Source organism: Lepidothrix coronata, unplaced genomic scaffold (genome assembly GCF_001604755.1).
Source record: "Lepidothrix coronata isolate B3197 unplaced genomic scaffold, Lepidothrix_coronata-1.0 Scaffold110, whole genome shotgun sequence".
NCBI lineage: Eukaryota > Metazoa > Chordata > Aves > Passeriformes > Pipridae > Lepidothrix > Lepidothrix coronata.
In genome coordinates this window covers 616901-637033 of record NW_016690290.1, presented here as the reverse complement: position 1 = coordinate 637033, position 20133 = coordinate 616901, and the positions used below count along the sequence as shown (strand labels likewise).

The 20133-nt window shown below is 49.9% G+C and overlaps 1 protein-coding gene across 1 annotated transcript in view; it reads right to left on the bottom strand.

Annotated features, from left to right (window-relative positions):
- Positions 1-12205, bottom strand: part of NECAB2 (N-terminal EF-hand calcium binding protein 2) — a 69198-nt gene extending 56993 nt beyond the window's left edge. The window contains exons 1-2 of the mRNA XM_017824157.1: positions 12001-12205; positions 3047-3071 (exon numbers count right to left, since the gene is read on the bottom strand). Coding sequence (XP_017679646.1) covers positions 3047-3071; positions 12001-12198 — 223 coding nt within the window. The 5' untranslated portion in view covers positions 12199-12205. The remainder of the gene's footprint in view (positions 1-3046; positions 3072-12000) is intronic.
- Between the last annotated feature and the right edge of the window lie 7928 nt (positions 12206-20133).

Genomic DNA, 20133 nt, shown 5'->3' with positions numbered 1-20133 from the left:
AGGATGGCAAGAGCTGAAGTTTTTTCAGGTTTTCCCCCTCCCCATTTCCTACACGGGTCTGTAAGAGTGGCTTTAGCACAGCTGAGGAAAGCAAGAGCTGCCATCTGTGGGTGAAGCTGCCAGCAGTCCCTGCCCTGGGAGCTGTGTCCCCAGGATGTCACCATCACACAGCCCTGGATAAGGACCCAGCTCAGCTGGTTAATTAAAAAGGGCCAAGTCCCTGCCAGACAGGACCCTCTGCAGGTGTGGAGACCACAGAAGGATGTGAACAGAGTAAAATATTTTGGGAACCTGTGGACTTGCATTTTTAGCAGCCTGTGCAGGGCTCAGAGCCCCTTCCTGGGATTCTGACAAAAATGGAAAGCACAAGATTTTCATTTCTCCACAGAGGGCTGTGCATGGCCCCTGCTGTGAGCCATGAAAGCCACAGGCTGGTGCTTCCACTGTGCCCTGCAGCTGCACCAGGCAAAGCCATGAACACTCTGAATTTCAGCAAATCAATACATTAAAGGCCAGGATGTCAAAGAGAAAACGGTGAAAAAGAGATCCCCAGGGATATTAAATACAAAGATATTGCCTCTGGCTCTGGAAATCTCAGCCCTGGTTTGCAGGGAGGCTTTACCAAGGGAGATATCCTTGCCCATCTCCTGCAGCAGCTGCTGTGAGCTGCAGGGGGCTGGGGGGGTTTGTGGGGTCTGTGACCCCAAAAAGGCTGCAGAGGAACACACTGAGCTAATTACAAAGAGTGCAAAGTCTGTTATCCAGAGTTCAGCAAAGACGAGTGGCTGGGGAAGCTGGCACCACGGCTGGCAGGGGCTGCCTCAAGAAAAAAGCAGCATCCAGATAAATGTAGGGAAAACCATTGCAGGACACACAAAAGGCAAAACATCTAGAGAGAAGACTGTGAAGGAGATGGGCAGGTTTTTCCCAGGGTGAGGGTCAGAGGTAAAAATAACAGGTTTGCTCTTGCTGACCAAAGCTCCCTGTTTGGCCTTTAGCTGTTAATCATGTTAAAGTGCTGCAGGACTGTTTGGCCACCACCAGGAACAGAGGATAAGGCTGCAAAACCAGTTTGGGGTGAGTGTCACCAGCAGTAAGGGAACTGGTCAGAAAAAGTCCTCAGCTTTCCAAAGGTACATCTTTCTTCTCAGAGACCCAGAGCAGAACAAGTGGGTCCAAAGGTTCATCCTTTCCCGAGTTATCACCCACATGACAAGACACAGACTCATGGCTTGTCACTGGCACCTACCAAATACAACAAGAGAGCTGTCCCTGTGGTGAAAGCTGCACTAAAATTTAACCCCCACAACCTCGTGATGTGGTAAACACAAAAATGAGAGCTCTGCCCTCTGGGCTGGGCTGGAAAGAGGTGTCTGTCTGGCAGCTCCATCATGAAGGAGAAAAGCCTTAATATTCACACAACAGCCAAGACAAGATTTTGTACTTTGAGTTCTGATTCTTCAGCCTCATCACAGCTGTTATAATTTTAATTAAAACTAAGACAAAAGTGCAGCATTATTTGACAGAGCTCAAAAAGCAGTCCCTGGAAGTAACTATGTCAAGATTGGGATGTTGAAGTGTGTCCTCTCAAGCTCTGTTCAGCAGAGTAACATTTGGTACTGAAAGGAAAAATCACTGGCTTGGATTTCAGCTGCCCTACCCAGAGGCTGTCCTGGAGGAGGAGGCTAAACATGGACTCAGCAAGGAACAGTCTCCCAGGCTGAAGTTTGGAGAGGGATTTTCAACTTCAAACAGGAATGGGACTAACTGAGCACAGGTTTCAGCTCAGTATCTCCACACAGCAAAGGCACTGCCAGCTGCAGTCCCCAAACCTCACCAGACTGCTCCTGGTGAAGGGCAGGTAAGGGTCCATGCCAGGCTGGCAGCCCCAGCACTCAGCTCTGAGGGCACCAGGCAGCAGAGAGCAAGCAGGCAGCTTCTCTCAGAGGCAGCAGCTCACATTTCCTCAGACCTCGGGGTCTCCAATTACACAACAATTCAGTGCTCAGGAGGCTGTGAAGTGTGTCCAGCTGGGTGCCAAAAGCACAAACTCACTTTTTCCTACGAGCAGCATTGCAGTGCTCTCCCCTCATTCCCCTTGCATGGCACAACTGCTCAGCTTTCCCAAGCAACGAATTTCAATGTCTCATTACTGTGTCAGTCGTCACAACCAAAAGCCCACCTTAGCAGGGCATTTACTGCCCATTTGCCAGGTGACAGCATCCTTCACTGCCTTCCCTGGGCAGGGAGCACACACTGTGAGCCCCTGCAGGCATCAGGTATCTCGCTTTTCAGTCTGGAAGGGAATAAACAGACTGTCCCCTGTGCTCCTCTGCACAACCCTCCCACAGGGCCCTCTGCAAACACACACCGTTTTGATGCATATTTAATTTTCTTCTTGTACTACAGGGAAAGAATAGATACTAGCTCTTGGGATTTGATCTAGTAGCTAAAATTAAACTGATTTTCAGGGTGGAGAAAGATCCTGGGATTGCACTCATTGGCTCTTCTTTCCTTAAGTATTTTATCTCACAGCAGAGCAGCTCTCTCCTTCCAAGTGAAGACACGTGCACGTTATTCCCTGGGTGAGGACATGGATGGGCTCAGCACAGCTGTTCAGCTTTCCCCAGGTACAGACTGAGAACACACATCAGTACATGTTGCTCCTTGATGGGTCCAGCCATTCAGAACCAAACTACTGATATTCACAGATTAGGTCTGTTTTGCAAAGCTATTCCAAGATTACCCCAGTGGTGGATCCTCACTTATCACTTACCTGTGATTTATTTTTACCTGGGGTTTTTTTGTGCAATTGCCCCAAGTCTGGTGGGTTCTGCCGTGCTGACTTGCACACTAGTGTCACTTCTGCTCTAAGAACACCTTTTCCAAAGAAATACCAAAGCCTTTTCTGATGCATTGACTGTATCACCATCAGATCCAGTAAACTGAAGGACATTTAAACAGTTGGATGTTACTGTCAGGAAAAAAATGGTAATACTGGCAATAGCCCAACGAAAAAATGTGAAATATGAATGTACAGACTTACCATTTTTGTCAGCTCTTCTGAAAATCTAGAATTGAAAGAGAGAGAGAAACATTTTTACTGTGCTGTCCATCAGGAGGGGGTGAAGCCCTGGGCACCAGGGCCACGTTCAGCCCCACACACGGGGCAGCCCCACGAGCTCCAGCCCCCAAAAAGCCAATTCACTGAGCTCCCCCTGCCCCAGGCTCAGCTCTTTTCCCCCAGACCAACAGGATGGACAGTCACTGCCAGGGCAGAGTGTCAGCATGGGTGCCTTTGGAATAACTGGTGGAAATGCTTCCAGCAGTTCCAGGACCTCCCTCACAAAGGGAAGCTGAAATGTGGATCCAACACCAGAAAAATACACATTTAAAAAAATATTACAACAGCCTTGCAGCCAGCCCAGCCAGTTCCTGTAGCATCAATAATGTCTCTTAAAGCAAGTTTCACAGTTCTGCACTTCTGAAAAAAATTATTTACAACATTTTTTTTTTGAAAGCAAGTCTCCTACGTGGGAAGGAGATTATATTTAGACTTAAAACTACAGCGTGGAGGAGCAGCCCACAGAGAGGAATCAGATAGCCATTTCGGGAGAAAAAAATTGCAATAACGTAGTACTGTAGAACTTGCCTGGGAGAAAGACAGCAGAAACAACTGCTATTTTTCTGACCATCTCATCTGAGGAATAGCCCCCTGACACAATGCAGATAAGAGCAAAAAGGATTGTGCAGAGCTTGAAAACTTACAAGTTCCTGTCAAAAATGGCTGCTAGCACAGGTTTGGCCATAAATTACCAAACAATTAGCATGCTCACAAACTGGGCAGAAGAGGTAAAATATTCTCATCATCTCTTCAGGCCTGACCCTATTGATTTGAGCAAGAGCAGAGATTTTGGTTTTGCACAGAAATTTCCCTGTGGAGGGAATAAAAGCACGAGCAAGACAGATCAGAGTCAGCTGTAAAATAGAATCTCTTATTTTCTGGGTCACAAAACCATTAAAAAAAATCAGAAGAGAAACTGCTGCACAAAACAAGAAACCCAAGAGACAAATTGAATTGCAGAATATGCTATTTCACTGAATATGGCTTAATTAAGGAACATATTAATCATTCTTTTGTCCAAAGCTCTTCCCAGGCTGTGCAGCCCACAGCAAAGTCAAAGCTGGATTTTCTGCTGTACTTCAGCAGAGGCAGAACCCCTCTGCTTGGGCCAGACCCAAGTGGTGGGAATCACTGAGTCTCAGCTTCAAGAGAGGGTCAGAAAAACCCCACAAGGATTACAGCTTGTGACCACTTCAAAACTCCTTCATTTTTGGGGCTGACCATTTTTTTTAGAGCCATTAGAAGGTTTGGGGGGGGGAAATCCTACATGTCTCCTTACTCACAGACTTCACTGAGGTTTTGAAGGACCAGCCAGTCATGGCTTGTCTCTGGGAAGATGGAATATATCCCAGCAGGACCCCAGTAAGCTGTGGCTCTAGCACACATTCCTCCCCTGTGTGCAGGATGCCCTGCCCACCACACACAATACTCCTCTTTTCATGGTTTGGACACCCCGACTCCTCACTCCCCACGAGCACCTCCAGATGAGATACCTTTCTTTTTAGATGCTGATTATTTCTGGCTATTTGTTTCATCAAAACATCCCCTTCTGTTACTCTTCCCACTGCTTTGAAAGGAACCCATTGCAGCCAGTCTAACACAAAAGCAGAGATGACTATTTTAAGATCACCACCCCACTAAGCCCAGCTGAGAGGGAGAATGGGAAGGGAAAACCAACAGGTGAAATAACTTAAATTGAGAGAAAGGCTCAACCTGCAGTGCTCTGCTCCACAGAGCTCTTAACCTTGCAAGGGATGCTTGGAGCAACAGGAAAAACAAATAAATTAAGAAATGAAAAAAAAATGTTTAGAAAGTGAAATATTTATGTCCAGCTTCACTAAGTGAGCATTTTAGAGCTTTAACTCCTCCAGATACTCCTTAAAGGTATGACTATTGCAAATGAACATGTTGATAAAAGATCACATTGGCTGTATTATTTATCAAAGTTTATTCTACAGGACCAAGCTGCTTGCTTTTTTTATTGCTAATGGGCAGGATTTATTCTTCCACCTTAATTGGACCATGTAAAATTTGCACACATAAAAATTTAAAGTGGGACACCTGGAGGGAAAGCAATTTAAGACAAAGTCATCTGTCAGCACAGGCAGGCACTGCATCAAGGTATGAACACTGGAATGAGCACTGGGAGGCTGATAAAGATGTAATATACTCTGTGATAGCCTGGTAGTGCTGCCAAAAGTGCTGCTGCTGGGAAGCCCCGGGATTTATGTTCTAGCTCATCAAACACGAGTGCCCTCCCACACAGAGCCCAAGATGCTCCGTTCTGGGCTGGAATTTGTGGTTCCCCCGCGGGAAGGAGGTGCTCTCTGCACGGGAGAGGTGTGAGAGCTGCTGGTGGAAGGGAAACCACAGCTCCCACACCCACCTAGGGACCAGAGGGCAAACCCCAAGGGCAGCTGGGTGCCAGGCTCCCAGGGAGCTGGGGGAAACAAGAGCTCCAGCTGCTCCCAAAGGGAATGCAGGTGAGGATGCTGTAGGTGAGGATGCTGCAGGTGAGGATGCTGCACCATCCCCAGCACAGGGGCTGCAGAGCCCACCCCGCCCGGTCCCCGTGGGCTCTCCCGGCAGCTCCGGCACTGACCCCTCACTCAGCAGCACAGACACTCAGACTCGGGCCAGGCAGCAGCCCTGGAGGTCAGGAGAGAGGAGGTGATGAAATATGGATGGAGAAAGGCCCTGTCCTGCCAGGCCCTCAGCAGCAGATTGGGCTCCCTTGGCCCCGGGGGAGGGAGAGGCTCCCAGAGCAGGAGCTGCAGCTTGCACAGCCCAGCAGGAGCTGAGGCTCACACAGCCCGGCCGGGGATGCTCCTCCTGCTCCACCGGCCCCAGCTCTGCAACCCCCGCACGGCTCTCACGGCAAATGAGAAATTATCCGGTTCAGGAGGTACTACAGCAACCATCTCCCCCATCGGCTGTGCTCTGAAGCTATTAAGCAAGTCTCCTGAAGCACAGGCTGTCTCAGGGGGAGCCCACAGGATGCCCACAATAAGGGCATTAACCCATTTTACAGGATTTACCCAGGCAGTGCATGCACTTTTCTGTCTGCAGCATACTTAGCCCATTTACCCGATGTTTAGATGAATATAAACACTATTTTCTCTAGAGCAAGGAACTTGTGTCAAGATTTCCAATAGGTTTTCTTTAATTACGTGTTTTAGCTGTACTCTCCAATGGCTACTACAGATATTTGACTGTCAGAAGCAAGCAATTCAAAACCTCAGTGGTAATAATAAACTTGGGGGAAAAAAATGATGGTTTCAAATTTAAGCATTGAGTTCTGCCTTCTCAGAGCTCCTGGATGAGAACATGCGACACTGGAGGCTGCTTAATGGAGGGTTTCTCACCAGTTTTATTAAATTCACACAAGCACTCCCCTAAGAAGCCCAAGAATTATTAGAGGGTTTGTAGAGTTTATTATCCCTTCAGCAGGTTAATATGATGTTGATTTAAAATAGAATGCAGCTGAGCTGAAATTTTGTTTTCCATCATAATGTTGGTGCAGAATCAAGGACAAATAAAATCAAGTGTCATGCATGAGGAAAGCCTATGGATGAAAAAGCTTTCAGAGACCAACACATACCTAAAAAAATTATTAATCTGCTCACTATGTTCCTACATTCCTGTTCCTCTCCCTACAAGTCTCGATGCCTCCTTTGGAGCTGAGACAAAGCTTTATATCAGGTATGGCCTTTCCTTCTCTAACTCCAGGTACCAGTAGGAATTCCTCTCCTACAACCTCTCTGTGTTGCTCTTTCTGGTAATAATGTGTAGCACTTTGGGCTACATCTTTAGACATCCTCAGGCTAATGAGCATTTCCCCATGCAAGGAGAAAGGTTTGATTTTGGTGTTTCAGTAAGGAATATGCCACTGGTGTGGAAACACTGTCCCACCTGGAGTGGCTCCCCACAAAACAAAGCTGCTACAGAGCTCCAGGTCCCTGGGCATTTTTCCCCACTTCAAAGCAGATCTTTTTCTTTCTCCCTTCCTCCCCAAGAGAAGAGCAGCTGACACCACGTCCTGGCCTCTGCTTTCACTGTTACCTTCTCTTTAGACTTTACCTAGCTGTCCTAAATAAAAATTGCATGAGGCAGGTAAGAGTTGCACTTGGTGTTCTGACCTGCTGATGTTCAGCACTAGAAGTTACTTTCCCATAAAGATCAGCCCTGGGTGCAGCTTCATTTCAGGCACCCACTTCCAAAGCCCTGAAGATCAGAAGGGAAAGGACGGGCTCTCCTGTGAGACGATGTCCCTTGCAGGGAAGGAAGAGAGCCTGGCTGTGCCCTGCCCCTCCTCTCCAGCTGTGCCCTGCCCCTCCTCTCCAGCTGTGCCCTGACCCTCCTCTCCAGCTGTGCCCTGACCCTCCTCTCCAGCTGTGCCCTGACCCTCCTCTCCAGCTGTGCCCTGCAGGCGGCTCCAGGGAACGATGTGGGAACGATCTCACAAAGGGAGGACTAAGGAGGAAGGAAACTGCCCTCCCAGTTCACTCCAAGAAGTGAGAAGGTAAACAAGGGCACAAGAAAGGGAGGGAACCAACCTTAAAAAAAATTAAACCAAAACCAACAAACTAACCAAAAACAGAGGAAAAAGGTCAAAGCAGAAGAGGATTGAGAAGGGATTCCTGAGGTTCCTGTGGCTGCAATAGCTCTGCTAGCAGGGCCTGCACTGGAAAGAGTGTCGTTGATGAAACAGTTGGAAAACTGGCAGTTCTTGGATCTACATTTGAAAATGAACCCCTGGCACAAATCAAATTCCCTGTATCTTCTATCCAGACACCTCACTCAATCCCAAGTGGCTGAAGAAGTGCAAATCAGATTTGGCCATGTTAGAGAGGGTGCAAGAGGAGCCATAAGCAGGAGAGATGGATTAGAAATGTTCTTTCTGACCCTGTCAAAGAAGAAGAAAAGTCAGATAAGGATCAAAATTAGTTTTCAGCAAAAGATGGGGTAGGTAAAACAAAAAGCTTCATCTGACCTGAAATGAATGGCACTGCATTCTTCAGGAGCATTGAAAATAAAGCCCAAAAGCAACAAATTTAGTCCCCATTGGCAAAGCCAGAAAGGGGGGCAGTGATGCTGTGCCACTTGAAGCACAGCCCTGCCTTGGGAATGCTCTCCCATAGCCAAGGCTGATCCTTACAGAGCATCTTCACCTGCAGCTGCTGTGGCTCACCAGGCTCTGCACGTGCTGGACTTCACTCTCCTGCTGCTTTTGGCAGTGACACAAAGGCAAGAAGAGATGAGCAGGGACAATCAGTCAGGCAGCACTGAAGTGCTCCCAGACAGGGCAGTACCTGCCTGGACACTTCCTACGCCTCAGGCACTCATCCACCTCAGCTCCTTGTTGCACAGGCACTCATCCACACCCAGCAAACGTGCTCCCACACTGGCTCACACGCACCTGACACACCCACAGCACATGTTCTCCTCTTCACAAGCCTTGGGACATGTGCGGGTTTGTTCTGGACTGGAAATGCCACCATCACCACACGTGGACTGGAGCAGCAGCTGAGCGTGACAGCTTTTAGTGAAGGGGGTTTGTCCTCGTGGGTGCAGAAAGCTCCAGAAACCCAGTGAGTGTGCCCAGCTGGGATGTGAGGGGTGATCCTGCAGTGACTGCACACCCTGCCAGCCCTGGGCCCCTGCAGCCTGAGAGCTGGGTGTGCCCCAGACCCAGAGACAGACCTGAGGGAGTACCAGGATGGGTACAGGCTCCTTGCTCAAACCCAAGCCCTTATGCTGATTTGACCAACACTGTAAAAGCTGACCATTAAATTCAAATTGATGTTTTCCAGGCTCCTAGAGTGACACATCACCTCCATTTCTACTGCCACCAATGAAGAGCAGCTCTCATTGCCTGGTTTTACTTGCTGCCTATTTTTGGCAATGGTTAGGACTTCAGTATCTTCTTCATTAGATTGTTACCAGGGTTCAGTTAATCTCCAACTTTAGCTATTTTTTACACTTGGAAACCTATAGCTTTGAGCTGAACTAGTGAACATTATTCAACCCTTTTTGATCCTTTACTTAAAAGGCCACAGGCAAAATAAAAGAAAACCAGTGAAGCCAGCCCAAAGTTACCATTCATCCTGCAAGTGGCAGCAGCCAGCTTGATGGCAGAAGACATCTAACCCCATTTCTTCAGCCCTCAGTTTTGCCCCACAATGGCACAATTTTGTTTCTTTGGTGGAAAGAGCCCAGGGAACCTCGGTCTGACCCACCAGCCACCCTCGTGGAGAAGTCAGAACAAGAACTCTGGGAACGGCTGAATCAAAAGAAAGCCAGAAAAGGAAGCAAAAGTGACGAAGGTGCTTTCAGTGTCAGAGCCATCTTATCTAATTCACAGCCAAACCCAAGCTTAACCCTCCCCCAGCCCCCAAGGGACTGCCCACACAGCCCCACCAGCTCATGCAAGAGTGTGAGTTAAACAAAAAATCTTACAGGTCTTCTGCTTCATCCTCCCCCACCCAGAAGCTGCACTGGGTTGTGCAGTAATGAGAGAACCTGAAGAGTTAACGGGCAAACAGGTTCTCACCCCTGAGCATTCAGTGGGATGTTTGTTACTTTCCTGCTAATGTGTGAAAATTAACCTAAATACATGTTCCCATGTTTAAACCCTTTGTATGAAAGGAGGGTCTCACAGTGCACTGGAAGAGCCTGTTCCAGTGAAGCCACAACTTCAACTGGCATTGCTATTGTGACAGGAGAAAAAGGAGATAATCGAGTTCTAGGGGAGGAGGAAACAAAAACCCCTAAGCCCACAAGTCTTACATTTCCAGCATCCAATTCTACTTTCAGCAGGTGAGAAAGGGCTCCCAGTACCATTGTGAAAGAGAAAAACGATCAGGAGCTGCACAGCCAGTTCTATTGTATTTCCCACTGAAATAATACAATACTTCACTGTGCTTCCCATTCTGAAAGTTCATGGCTCGCTTCCCGAGCTCAAACCTCAAAGTGGAAAAAAAATTCACCTAAAAATATTAAACTTGAATGGAAAATATACCATTTTGGTGGTAAAACAGTCCTAATTCAAGAACCTCTTTTATAAACTTAATGGTGCTCCCCAATTGTATTTAGTTTTTGTATTATTATTTATAACTGTATTTATGCTCTGAGGCCCAGATTCCAGACTGGTGTAAGACTTCGGTAATTTCAGGGCAGATGAAAAAACAAACACACATCATGAAAAACCAAACCAAAACAAAAACCCAAACAAAACAAGGACAACAACAAAACCCAGAAAAAAAAACTCCAAACAAGTTAATTTAAAAAACATAACAGCATTAGTTGCACTTGTCCTTTCTGTTTCTCCACGGAGCCCATTCCCCACAGCCTGCAGCTGCCCACCGGGCAGGACCATCCCAGCAAACACTTCTCTCCCAGCTGCTTTGGGCAGCTCAGCAGACACAGACCCGATGGTTCCTTGGGGAACTAGAAGGCTCATCAGCCCAGGGTGCTCAGAGGTGGAACGAATTTTGGACTCTCCAGCCCACACCAACGCCCACAGGGGACATGGCAGAAGATTCAGCACATTATTTAGAAATGCAAGGGCTTGTTTGGAAGAGCTACTACTGCCTATCCTTTCTTTGAGGAGGCTGGAGGAGAGCCTGAGTTATCCTTTACTACAGTCAATGCTTCAGTTGTTTATTTTTTGCATTCACTACTTCTTCTTTTTTTTTTTTTTAAAGATAGGAGATGGCAAAGCTGAGGATCTGTGTGTTTAATTACAGGATGCTGTAGAAAGACTGTAATTACACCGTTTGCACTCTGGTTGATTCCACCCCATTCTCCCAATTCATTTAAGTGCAAATAGCCTCGTTAGCTCCCTAATCAGAAAGTCTATAAATGCAGCAGTTGAGGCGCTCAGCACCTCCCTACCAGCCCCCCCAAACCTGGGACAGGGACACGGAGTCCTGCATCCCCATTCAGTCAGGCTAATACCTGGATCAAGGACCTACAGTGCATCCTCATCCCACTTGATTCAAGGGATTCAGGACCTGGAAAAAAGACTGCAGAACCTGGGGTGCACACCCACCCCCAGCCTGTTCAGAGGGTGCAGGAAACAGGGTGCACCCCAATGCACAGCTAATCCGAAGAGTTCAGGATCCTGGCCAGGAGATGAAGGATATAAACTACATCCCTGTGCCCAGCTGGTAAAAAAAAAAAAAAAAAAAAAAAAAAAGCCAGCAGGACTTGGGCTCATGGCCAGACACTTTGGGGTGCAGGACTCAAGAAAGGAGGGACCGGATCCGGTCTGCACCCCGTGCCCAGGCTGGGTGATGCAGGACCAAGGGGCACCTTATTCCCAACTCTCCCAGTGAGTGCGGGGCAAGGGGCCGCGGGACCCAGGCTGCACCCTGAGTGCCCAGCCAGCCCAGGAGGTGTAACCCCCGCCAGCCCAGGGCACAGAATCTGGAAAGGCGTTGCTGGATCTGGGCACCCCTACGCCCAGCCGGCCCGGGAGAGGCAGGACCTGGGCTGCATCCCACCCCCAGCCAGCCGCGGGTGCCGGACCCGAGGAAAAACCCTGCTGCCGAGTCGCTCGGGGTGCAGGACCCGGGGTGCAGGAATCGGGGTGCCCGCAGCCTGCGCTCGCAGGATCCGAGGGAGCAGCCACAGGAGCCGGGATGCGCCTCCTGCCCGGCCGGTGCGGGACTCAGGGAATAACGGCGATCCCGAGGGGGTCGGGTGGGTGTGGGACCCGGGTGAGGGGATGCGGGACCCCCCCGCCCACCCAGCCGGGGGTCGCAGGACCGGGGTGCAGCCGGTCCGGGGGGTGCGGGAGGCGCGGACCGGCCCCGCGGCCGTGCGGGGCGCGGGCAGGGGGATGCGGGAGCCGGGGCGCGGGGACCACTCACATCGAGGATGACGGAGGTGCCCTTCCTCTGGGCGGCGGCGGCGCCCGGGGCGAGCAGCTCCCGCTCGGCGAGGCCCTTGTCGCCCATCCTGGCGGCCGCCCAGCGCAGGAGCCCGTCCAGCCCGCGCAGCGCCGGCGCCGGTTTCCGCAGCAGCCTCTGCACGCCGGCCCGGCAGTACCGCGCCGCCTGCTCGCACATCGCTCAGCGCGGCCTCATCCCGCCGACGGGGCTCCCCCGCCTTCGCCGCCTCCTCCTCCTCCTCCCACAGCCCTGGGCGGGCGGGTCCGCGGGGGGACCCCGGGGGGGCTGCTGCCCCGAGAGCGAGAGGGGGGGTTATTTTGGGGCTGGGGGTAGGTCAGCCCACCCGGGTTCCAGCACAAACCACCCTTTTAGGCATTTCTGTCTAAAAAGACTGTTCCTATGGCGTGTTCTCTCCCCTCCATAGCCCTCCTACATCCATAACAGATTTTAGTAGCTCTTTGTAAGGACAGAACACATTTCTTGCTAGTAAATAAAATTGCCCCTGACCGCCTATTCATACTCCAGAAAGCCCCTATACAACCAACAGCCAGCAATTCCACCTGGGGTATTGCAGCTCCCGTGGCTACAGTGCTCAGCTGGACAAACTTTTCTAACCCTATTTTGCAAGGATATTCCTTTGTGATACTCTCGTCCTCAGCTGCACAGGTCAGGATTCAGACTTGCAGCAGGGACAATAAGTCTTCTGGACAAAATGGCACTGAATCATTTCATCTCCCACTCCCCACCAGAGATGCTCCCCGTTGGAGTTCAGACCCATAAAGGCACCAAAGCCAGACAGCTCAGACTCAGACACTCTTGGAAGGTTCCCTAGAATTCCAAAGCAGCCACAGGCTCCAAATGACCTTTCCCACATGCAGCAGCCAGACCCCTCACAGGCAGCTCTAGGGGACTCAATGCTCCACCAGGGCCACGTCCTCAGATTAGAACATCTCTGACACAGGAGCCAGCAATCCCAGCACCCCATGCAGTCATTACACACTTCCCACACTGAGTTGTGTGCCTGACCTGCAAATTAGGAACAGCGTGATCGCTCCAAAAGACCTGACCAACTACTGCTTGAAGAGAAACAAACAGCAATAAATTATTTCTTTCAGCAGTTCACACATTGCAGTGCTCCAGAGCCCAGACCCCTAGCCCAGAAAAGCCTACCTAGAGCAATTATTTAGCCTCCTCTTCTAACCACACATCTTTATTCAGGTAAATTAGGGTGAAAGTTCTGTGTTGGAGGTGACAGGTGGGGAATGTGCATTTTCCTTTCAGCTGCTGCTCAAAGAAAAGTGAGTGGGAGCCTGGTTCTCTCTGCTGCAGTACATGCATAATAGCTGGAAGCTCTTGAAAGGCTTTCAAACAAATGGGGCACAGAGCAGTCTAGCAGTAGGTCAGGACACCCATGGGCTGAGCCCCTCTTTCACCAACTCTCACCTTTCAGGGTTTCTTTAGCCAGCAATAAAAAATGCATGGGCCTGTACCTCTGGTGGCCAGAACTATTGTGCTCTTTTGTACTTCTACAATCCTCAGATTATTCCTGTGCTTCCTTCTCCTTTAGACTTTCTTCCACTAAATGGCTGGTTCAGACTGTATTGATCATACCCAGTGTAGGATTACCACATAAGCTTGTTAATTAAAACTATTGACTGAATAAGTTTATAAATATGGTTCTTTGGATTTTCCTTCCCATTTGCCATGAATATTCACAGAATATTCTGAGTTGGAAGGGACCCACAGGGATCACCAAGTCCTTAAGTGAATGGCCCATACAGGGATGGAACCCACAACCTTGGCACTGTTAGCACCATGCTCTAACCAGTTCAGCTAACCTCAGGGTTTTATTCATTACTTGGATTTGAATTTTGAGGCTATTTCTGTGCTTTTGTCAAAATCAGTTCTTCTAAATTCAAAACCAGTTCTATGGCATTTAAATACTCATTTTTCCTCCTAAATGGATCTAGATAGAAAAAGTTTTAGCCATTCAGGCATTAGGAAGAAGTCAGCCATTTGTACTGGGTTGTGTCCCTTGGGGCTATTTCCAAGTTTCTATGAAACTGAAGTCTTCCTTTGAGGAAAAAGTGGGAAAGACTGTTTGATTCAGGTGAGGAAACAGAGGAACCCTCAAGGCATATGCTCAGGCTGGTGCCAGCCCATGTCACACCAGAGCCAAGGGGGAGGGCAGGGGCACAGACCTCACGTTTTGCTTTGTGTGCCAAATATCCTCCCCTGCTTCTTGCCAAGGGAGACAGGATACTCTGTGTCCTGTGCAAATAAACACAACTGCAGCCAAGGCACCCGGGCTTTGCCAGCCTCTCTTGCCATCCCGTGTGCTGGCTGTGGCACTGAGCAGCCCCCAGCAAACAGCCACTAACCAGGGCCAAAAGAGGAAACCAAACCGGTGATGGACAAGTGGAGACAGCAGAGTTTTCCCTGCTGCAGAACGTCCCCTGCCTCTTTAGCTGCAGCTCCCAGGCATCCACACACTTGTTGCTCTTCCACTGAAGGTGGAGAGAGCAGGACCAGCAGCAGCCCCTGCTTGCCCTGGAAGCTTTACACATAATGCAGATGCTGAGTGGCATAGGAATGAATAGGAGAGAATACAACAAAACCAGCACAGATAAATCCAGACAAAGGGCCTCCCAGGGAAAGCAGCAAGCATTAATGACAGGTGTTGATGGACCCGGAGTGCCCAGGCCCTGCAGAGCTCTCTCTGCTCCCCCAGCCCGGGGGGTTTTCCTGCGGGCAGAGCTCGGCCCTGCCCGGTGGTGTCGGGTTGAGCTGTGGGAAAGGGGCAGCGGCTGCAGCTCCACCGGCTGCAGCTCCACCTTCTCCTCCTCGACACCTAACAGTGAGCCTCCCCACAGCTGCACCAGCCAGGCACAGCCCCAGCCCCAGCCCACCACAGTCCCATAAATGAGGGATCAGCAGGACCGGAAGGTTTTTGAAGGCTGGGAGAGATCAGAACTATTTTCCCTCACCCTCAGCCCCACAGTCAGAAACTCCATGAGATCTCAAAAAAGGGCTATTTCCATTCCAGTTTCAAGTCTGATCATGACACAACAGTTTTTCCTGCCTGGTGAATGTGGAGCTCAGCACAAAGCACTGGTTTACCCCATCCCTGGTGATGTTCGCTCTACCATCTTTCACACAGGGCTTATTCAGGTGCTACACAAAGTATTTTCTAGCCACTTCTAGAAAGCCTGTTAGAGCAGGAGCTCAAACCATGTGCTGTAATTTCAGATGAGAGGCCACTTGAAAAGCCCAAGGGCTTCTCTGAAGCCCTTTGAATCCTGCTTTCTCCCTCCTGCCCCTCTGCACACAGCAGGCAGCTTTATTTAATTAAAAACTTCCAACAGACAGGACCTGCAGCCGTGCTTGGTGCAAAATGTCACAAACGACTTGCTAATATTGACTAATGACTGAGGGATTGAGGTTAATCCAACAGTTAATGGCAACCCTGTCACAGAGATGGGAATTAGGCAGAGGCTGCCTGCCCCACCCAGAGGCTTGTAATGCAGCATGGAATCACCAGGTGATTTTATTACAATTCATACCCCAGCTTGAAAATGCCACACAGCCAACAGCACCAAGGTAATTTACTGGTCTGAACTGAAGAAGATCCACGTGCAGCAGGTGTTAACTCCTAAAAACACAACAAACCCCCTCCCCTCTGCAAGTTGAGTAGGGCAGAGCCCATGGTTTGGGGAACACAGCTCACCCACACAGCTAATAAAGTGTTAAGTCCACCCCAGTCACTGGGACCGTGGGCTTCTGCTCCAGCCCTGCAATCAGGGGTAGTACAAAGCTTCAAATGCACATTTTATGCCAGATTCAGCTCAGAAGTCTAAGTTCTTGTTTAAAGACAAAATGTAGTCTTAGCCTTTAAATACCTCAAGAGCATCTTCCAACCACAGTTATTCAAATAGAAAAAAAAAAACCTTTTCAAGCACTTCTGCATCCGAACACCCCTTCCTGCTCCAGGACCAGCACTGCAGCCAAGGGGGGAACAAGCAGGTCCAGCACAAGGGGAGAGAGCCCGAGTTTTTCTGAGGAATTACTCAGCCCACCCAATGCTGCAAATGGAAACCAGGCACAATTTGAGTTCTGGTTGTTGCTGGTCATGATCCTAAAGGAAATCTGGTAAAGGGGAATTATAAGGACTACCATCAAATAAAACTGCTGCAGGATAGGCTATCATAGTTCTCAGATGTCCAGACTTCCCCAGAGCTCTAAGACAATTCTCCAGACCAGTATGAGGAATCATCACCACAAGAAAAAAATAAAGTAAAAAAAGAATTTCTGAAAACAAAAATCAAAATCAAGCTCCAATTTGTAAGAGACTCATCTTCCAAGATGTAGGCTCATCCTGGAGAGGGCCTGGGACCTGTGTGGCTTCTCCCAACCCCTCAACAACAGCAGAGCTCCTGGCTGGGCATCCTTTAAAACCCAGGACACCTGTGCTGGGGGCTGCACAGCTGCCTTTCCTCCACCATTTAGTGGGAACCTTAAAACCCAAAGAATATTGCCTTCTTGTTATTCCGAGTGCAGGAACGTAGGCAAACAACAGACAAAACCCTTGTGTTGATGGCTGCTGACACCACAGGATGGTTTTGTTTTGGTGTTGCCTATTAAGAGGCTCCTGATCTCTGTTGTTTTGATAATTAAGTGAACATTTGACACCCAAACCAACACACCTGTGATTAAAGTTAGAGGTCATTGACCTGATAGAGCTTGTGACTGTGTAGTTGTAGGGAAGAGATATTGTAACATTTATCTTGCATGTTTATTACTTGCAATAGCGTTCACCTAAAGCAGACCAAAACATTTTTCCCTTCAACATGTAATTTAGGTCAGAACTATTAAGAATAAGCTAATACATTTCTGATGACCTTTCATATTTACCTTTTGTTTCTTTTGCCCCCTACACCTCACTTCAGACCGTATATAACAGGATAAAAAGCACGGAAATGGGGAATTGCAGACTTTCAGATTTCTAAGCCTGTGTGTTGGCATGACCACCAATTTAAGACATTAAAGTTATTGCACCTAAATAAAATATTGCCCCTTTATAACTGACCTCCCCAGTTGCTACATAAAGCCAATAATTTACACAGTCTCAATGGTCAAAATGCATCTGTGAATTGTTGAAATTAAAGCTCTCAAGCTTCCTCATAGCAAGAGGGGGGAGAGAGGGACTGGCACTTTTCCCATTGCCCATACCCTTTGTAATTAATTTCTAAAGTAATTTCCTCCTTTGCCCAGCAGATATCATCTCTGCATTGTGCATTTGTGCCAGGAAAGAAGATCTCCCCAGTTTATTTCTGAGAATAGACACAGTTAATTAACGTTCAGGGAGTGAAAGCTGACAGCTTTCAGAGTCAGTGGGACTCCCCCTGGGGTACCCCGGGCAGGTGGGATGGCAAAGCCCCCAGTGAGAGCCCAGGGAGGGATGCAGGGGGCACAGGGCAGGGCAGGATGCTGGCCAAGAGCTGCCCCAGGGCACGCTCAGGTTAGAGAGGTAAAATAGAAATCCTTCTTACTCTTTAGCCCGTGGCTAAAGCTGTGAACAGGTGAGGGTTGTCCAGAAGGGTGGAACGCTGGCCGGGGTGTTCAGAGGATGTCCAGAAGGGTGGAACGCTGGCCGGGGTGTTCAGAGGTTGTTCAAAAGGGTGGAACGCTGGCCGGGGTGTTCAGAGGATGTCCAGAAGGGTGGAACATTGGCCGGGGTGTTCAGAGGTTGTCCAGAAGGGTGGAATGCTGGCCGGGGTGTTCAGAGGTTGTCCAGAAGGGTGGAACGCTGGCCGGGGTGTTCAGAGGTTGTCCAGAAGGGTGGAACGCTGGCCGGGGTGTTCCTGTGCCTGCAGCGCAGCTCTGCCCTCACAGCGGTGCCAAGACCGCGGGACGGGAGCGATTTCGGCACAAAACCTGTGCTGAGAGAGACTAAACCAGAAGCCAGGCTTTCTTCTCCCAGCCCAGCAGCCCAGCTCAGCCGGGCCCGGGCCCTGCCGGACCTGCTGTCCCAAGGAGGGGTGACCAAGGCCATGGGGCCATCGCACTGTGCCCACACCGGGGACCCCTCGGCAGCTGCTGCGGGGCTGGAACTGCCCTCGGCCCCCTGGAACTGCCCTCGGCCCCCTGGAACTGCCCTCGGCCCCCTGGAACTGCCCTCGGCCCCCTGGCACATGTGGCACCACAAGTTTCCCGTAGCTCCAGGGTTTGCTGGTGTATTTACAGGTGGCCACACTCCCAGACAGGACCCCCAGGGCTCCCTGTGGTAAATGAGGTGTGGGGAGAGCCCGTGGCAGTGCCCACGGACAGCCAGGGCAGGGGCTGTCAGTGCTCCCCAAAGGACACTCCCGGCAGCCCCAGGAGTGAACTGCTCTGTCAGTACCCACCATCTCTTCAGCAGCCTGCTCAAAGGCTGCTGCTTTCTGCTCAAGCACCAGCCACACTCATTTTCCCCGCAGCAGTATTTTATTTGTCCTTATTTTCTGTCCTCAAAAGTGACAGAGGTGAGGAAATTATTTATATCTTACACTGCTCCAGTAATTATTCACCAAGAGTTTGGGAGAGTAACATCTTCCATTTCTCCAGTCCTGCTCACTGCTGGACACACACACACAAATCACTTTATGAGCATGTTACTGGGTTTCCTGGCTGTGAAGCTGTTTTAAAATGCTGCTATGTTTGTCACTTCGGGATCAAACTCATGTAATTTAATGGGTTTCACTGAGACATCAACAGGCCCTCAAGGCAGATATCGATTTCCCACAACAAAGGGCTGCTCTTGAAATAATTTAATGGGATCACCAAGAAGTGACTTTGAGCTGCAGGTGCTGGAATGCTCATGGACTGCAGCTTGCTGGGATCTCAGCGAGGCAGCCCCTGGCCTCACATCCCCAGGAGAGCACGAAGATGAGCAGTGAAACAAGTGCCTTTCCCTCACAGATTCCCTCTGTCTCGTGAGGGCAGAGCTGGAAAAGGGCCACCTTCATCCAGGGGTTGTCACCCTCGCAGAAATGTCCCGCCTGCAGCCTGTGCAGCGCTGGAGGCTCTGCACCCACAGCACGGCGTGCGAGGACATCTAGTGCCTGCTGCTGCTGCTGAGGGGCTCTGGGCTCAGCTCTGTGCTGCACTGGCAGCTTTGTCTCCTTGCAGCAATACAAGGTCCCCGTGGGTCCAGCCCCAGCAGCGTTCTGGAGAGGAGGGTCCTGGGGGAGGTTCCCTGCGAGGCTCTGACCCGCATTTCAGTGTCTGTGCCAGCCGGGGCTTTGTCTCACCAGCTGGAGCTCCCCAACAGCCCCTGAGCCTGACACACAACTGCTCTAAGTCCAGGCTGAGCAGCTCTGGGCTGTTTCCCCAGCTGGGCTCTGACCCGAACAGCTCCCGTGGTGACACAGGTCACACACCACAGCTGATCCCAGTGCAGAGCTGTGTCTTCATCCACTGCTAGTGCTCACCTTTGTGTTCCTCTGTCTGTTCTGGGAGCTTCTCACAGTCCAGCACAGACCCAGCATCCTCCCTTACTGCTGCATCTGGGGATGGAGCTGACCACACAGTTTGCAGCATAAGAAACCAATCTTGTTTTCAAAGGACATACTCTTGTCCAAAGCTATCCATAGCCAAGCTGGCGTTCAACCTGCAACACAAACAGGGTTTATCAAGTCCTTATACAAGCAGAAATACCATATATCTGAGGATAATCTAAGTTCTTGACAGTTGAGGATGGTGGACAATCAAGATGTCAAAACAATTTCATGGGGCCAAAAGGCCAAAGCATCTCAGAGTGACACGTGAGTGCATCAGCAGTTCAGACCCAAAGCACGTTTGCCTGGTACCTGTTACTGCTGATGTCCCTGCAGAGCCCTGGGACAGAGGATGGCAAGCACAGCCAAGCACAACCACATGCTGCAACCAAGGTCAGATACTCATCACACCGGGGTGCTGCCAGCAAATGCCCCTGCCCACTACCCCTTCCTTGGGCAGCAGCCCTGACTCTGGAAAAAAGAGATTTTCTTCAGATGAGACTCAGAGAAGACAGTTGGAGACAGGGAAAGTCCCACTGAGCTACACAATTCAACAGAGAACCTGAAATAATTACAG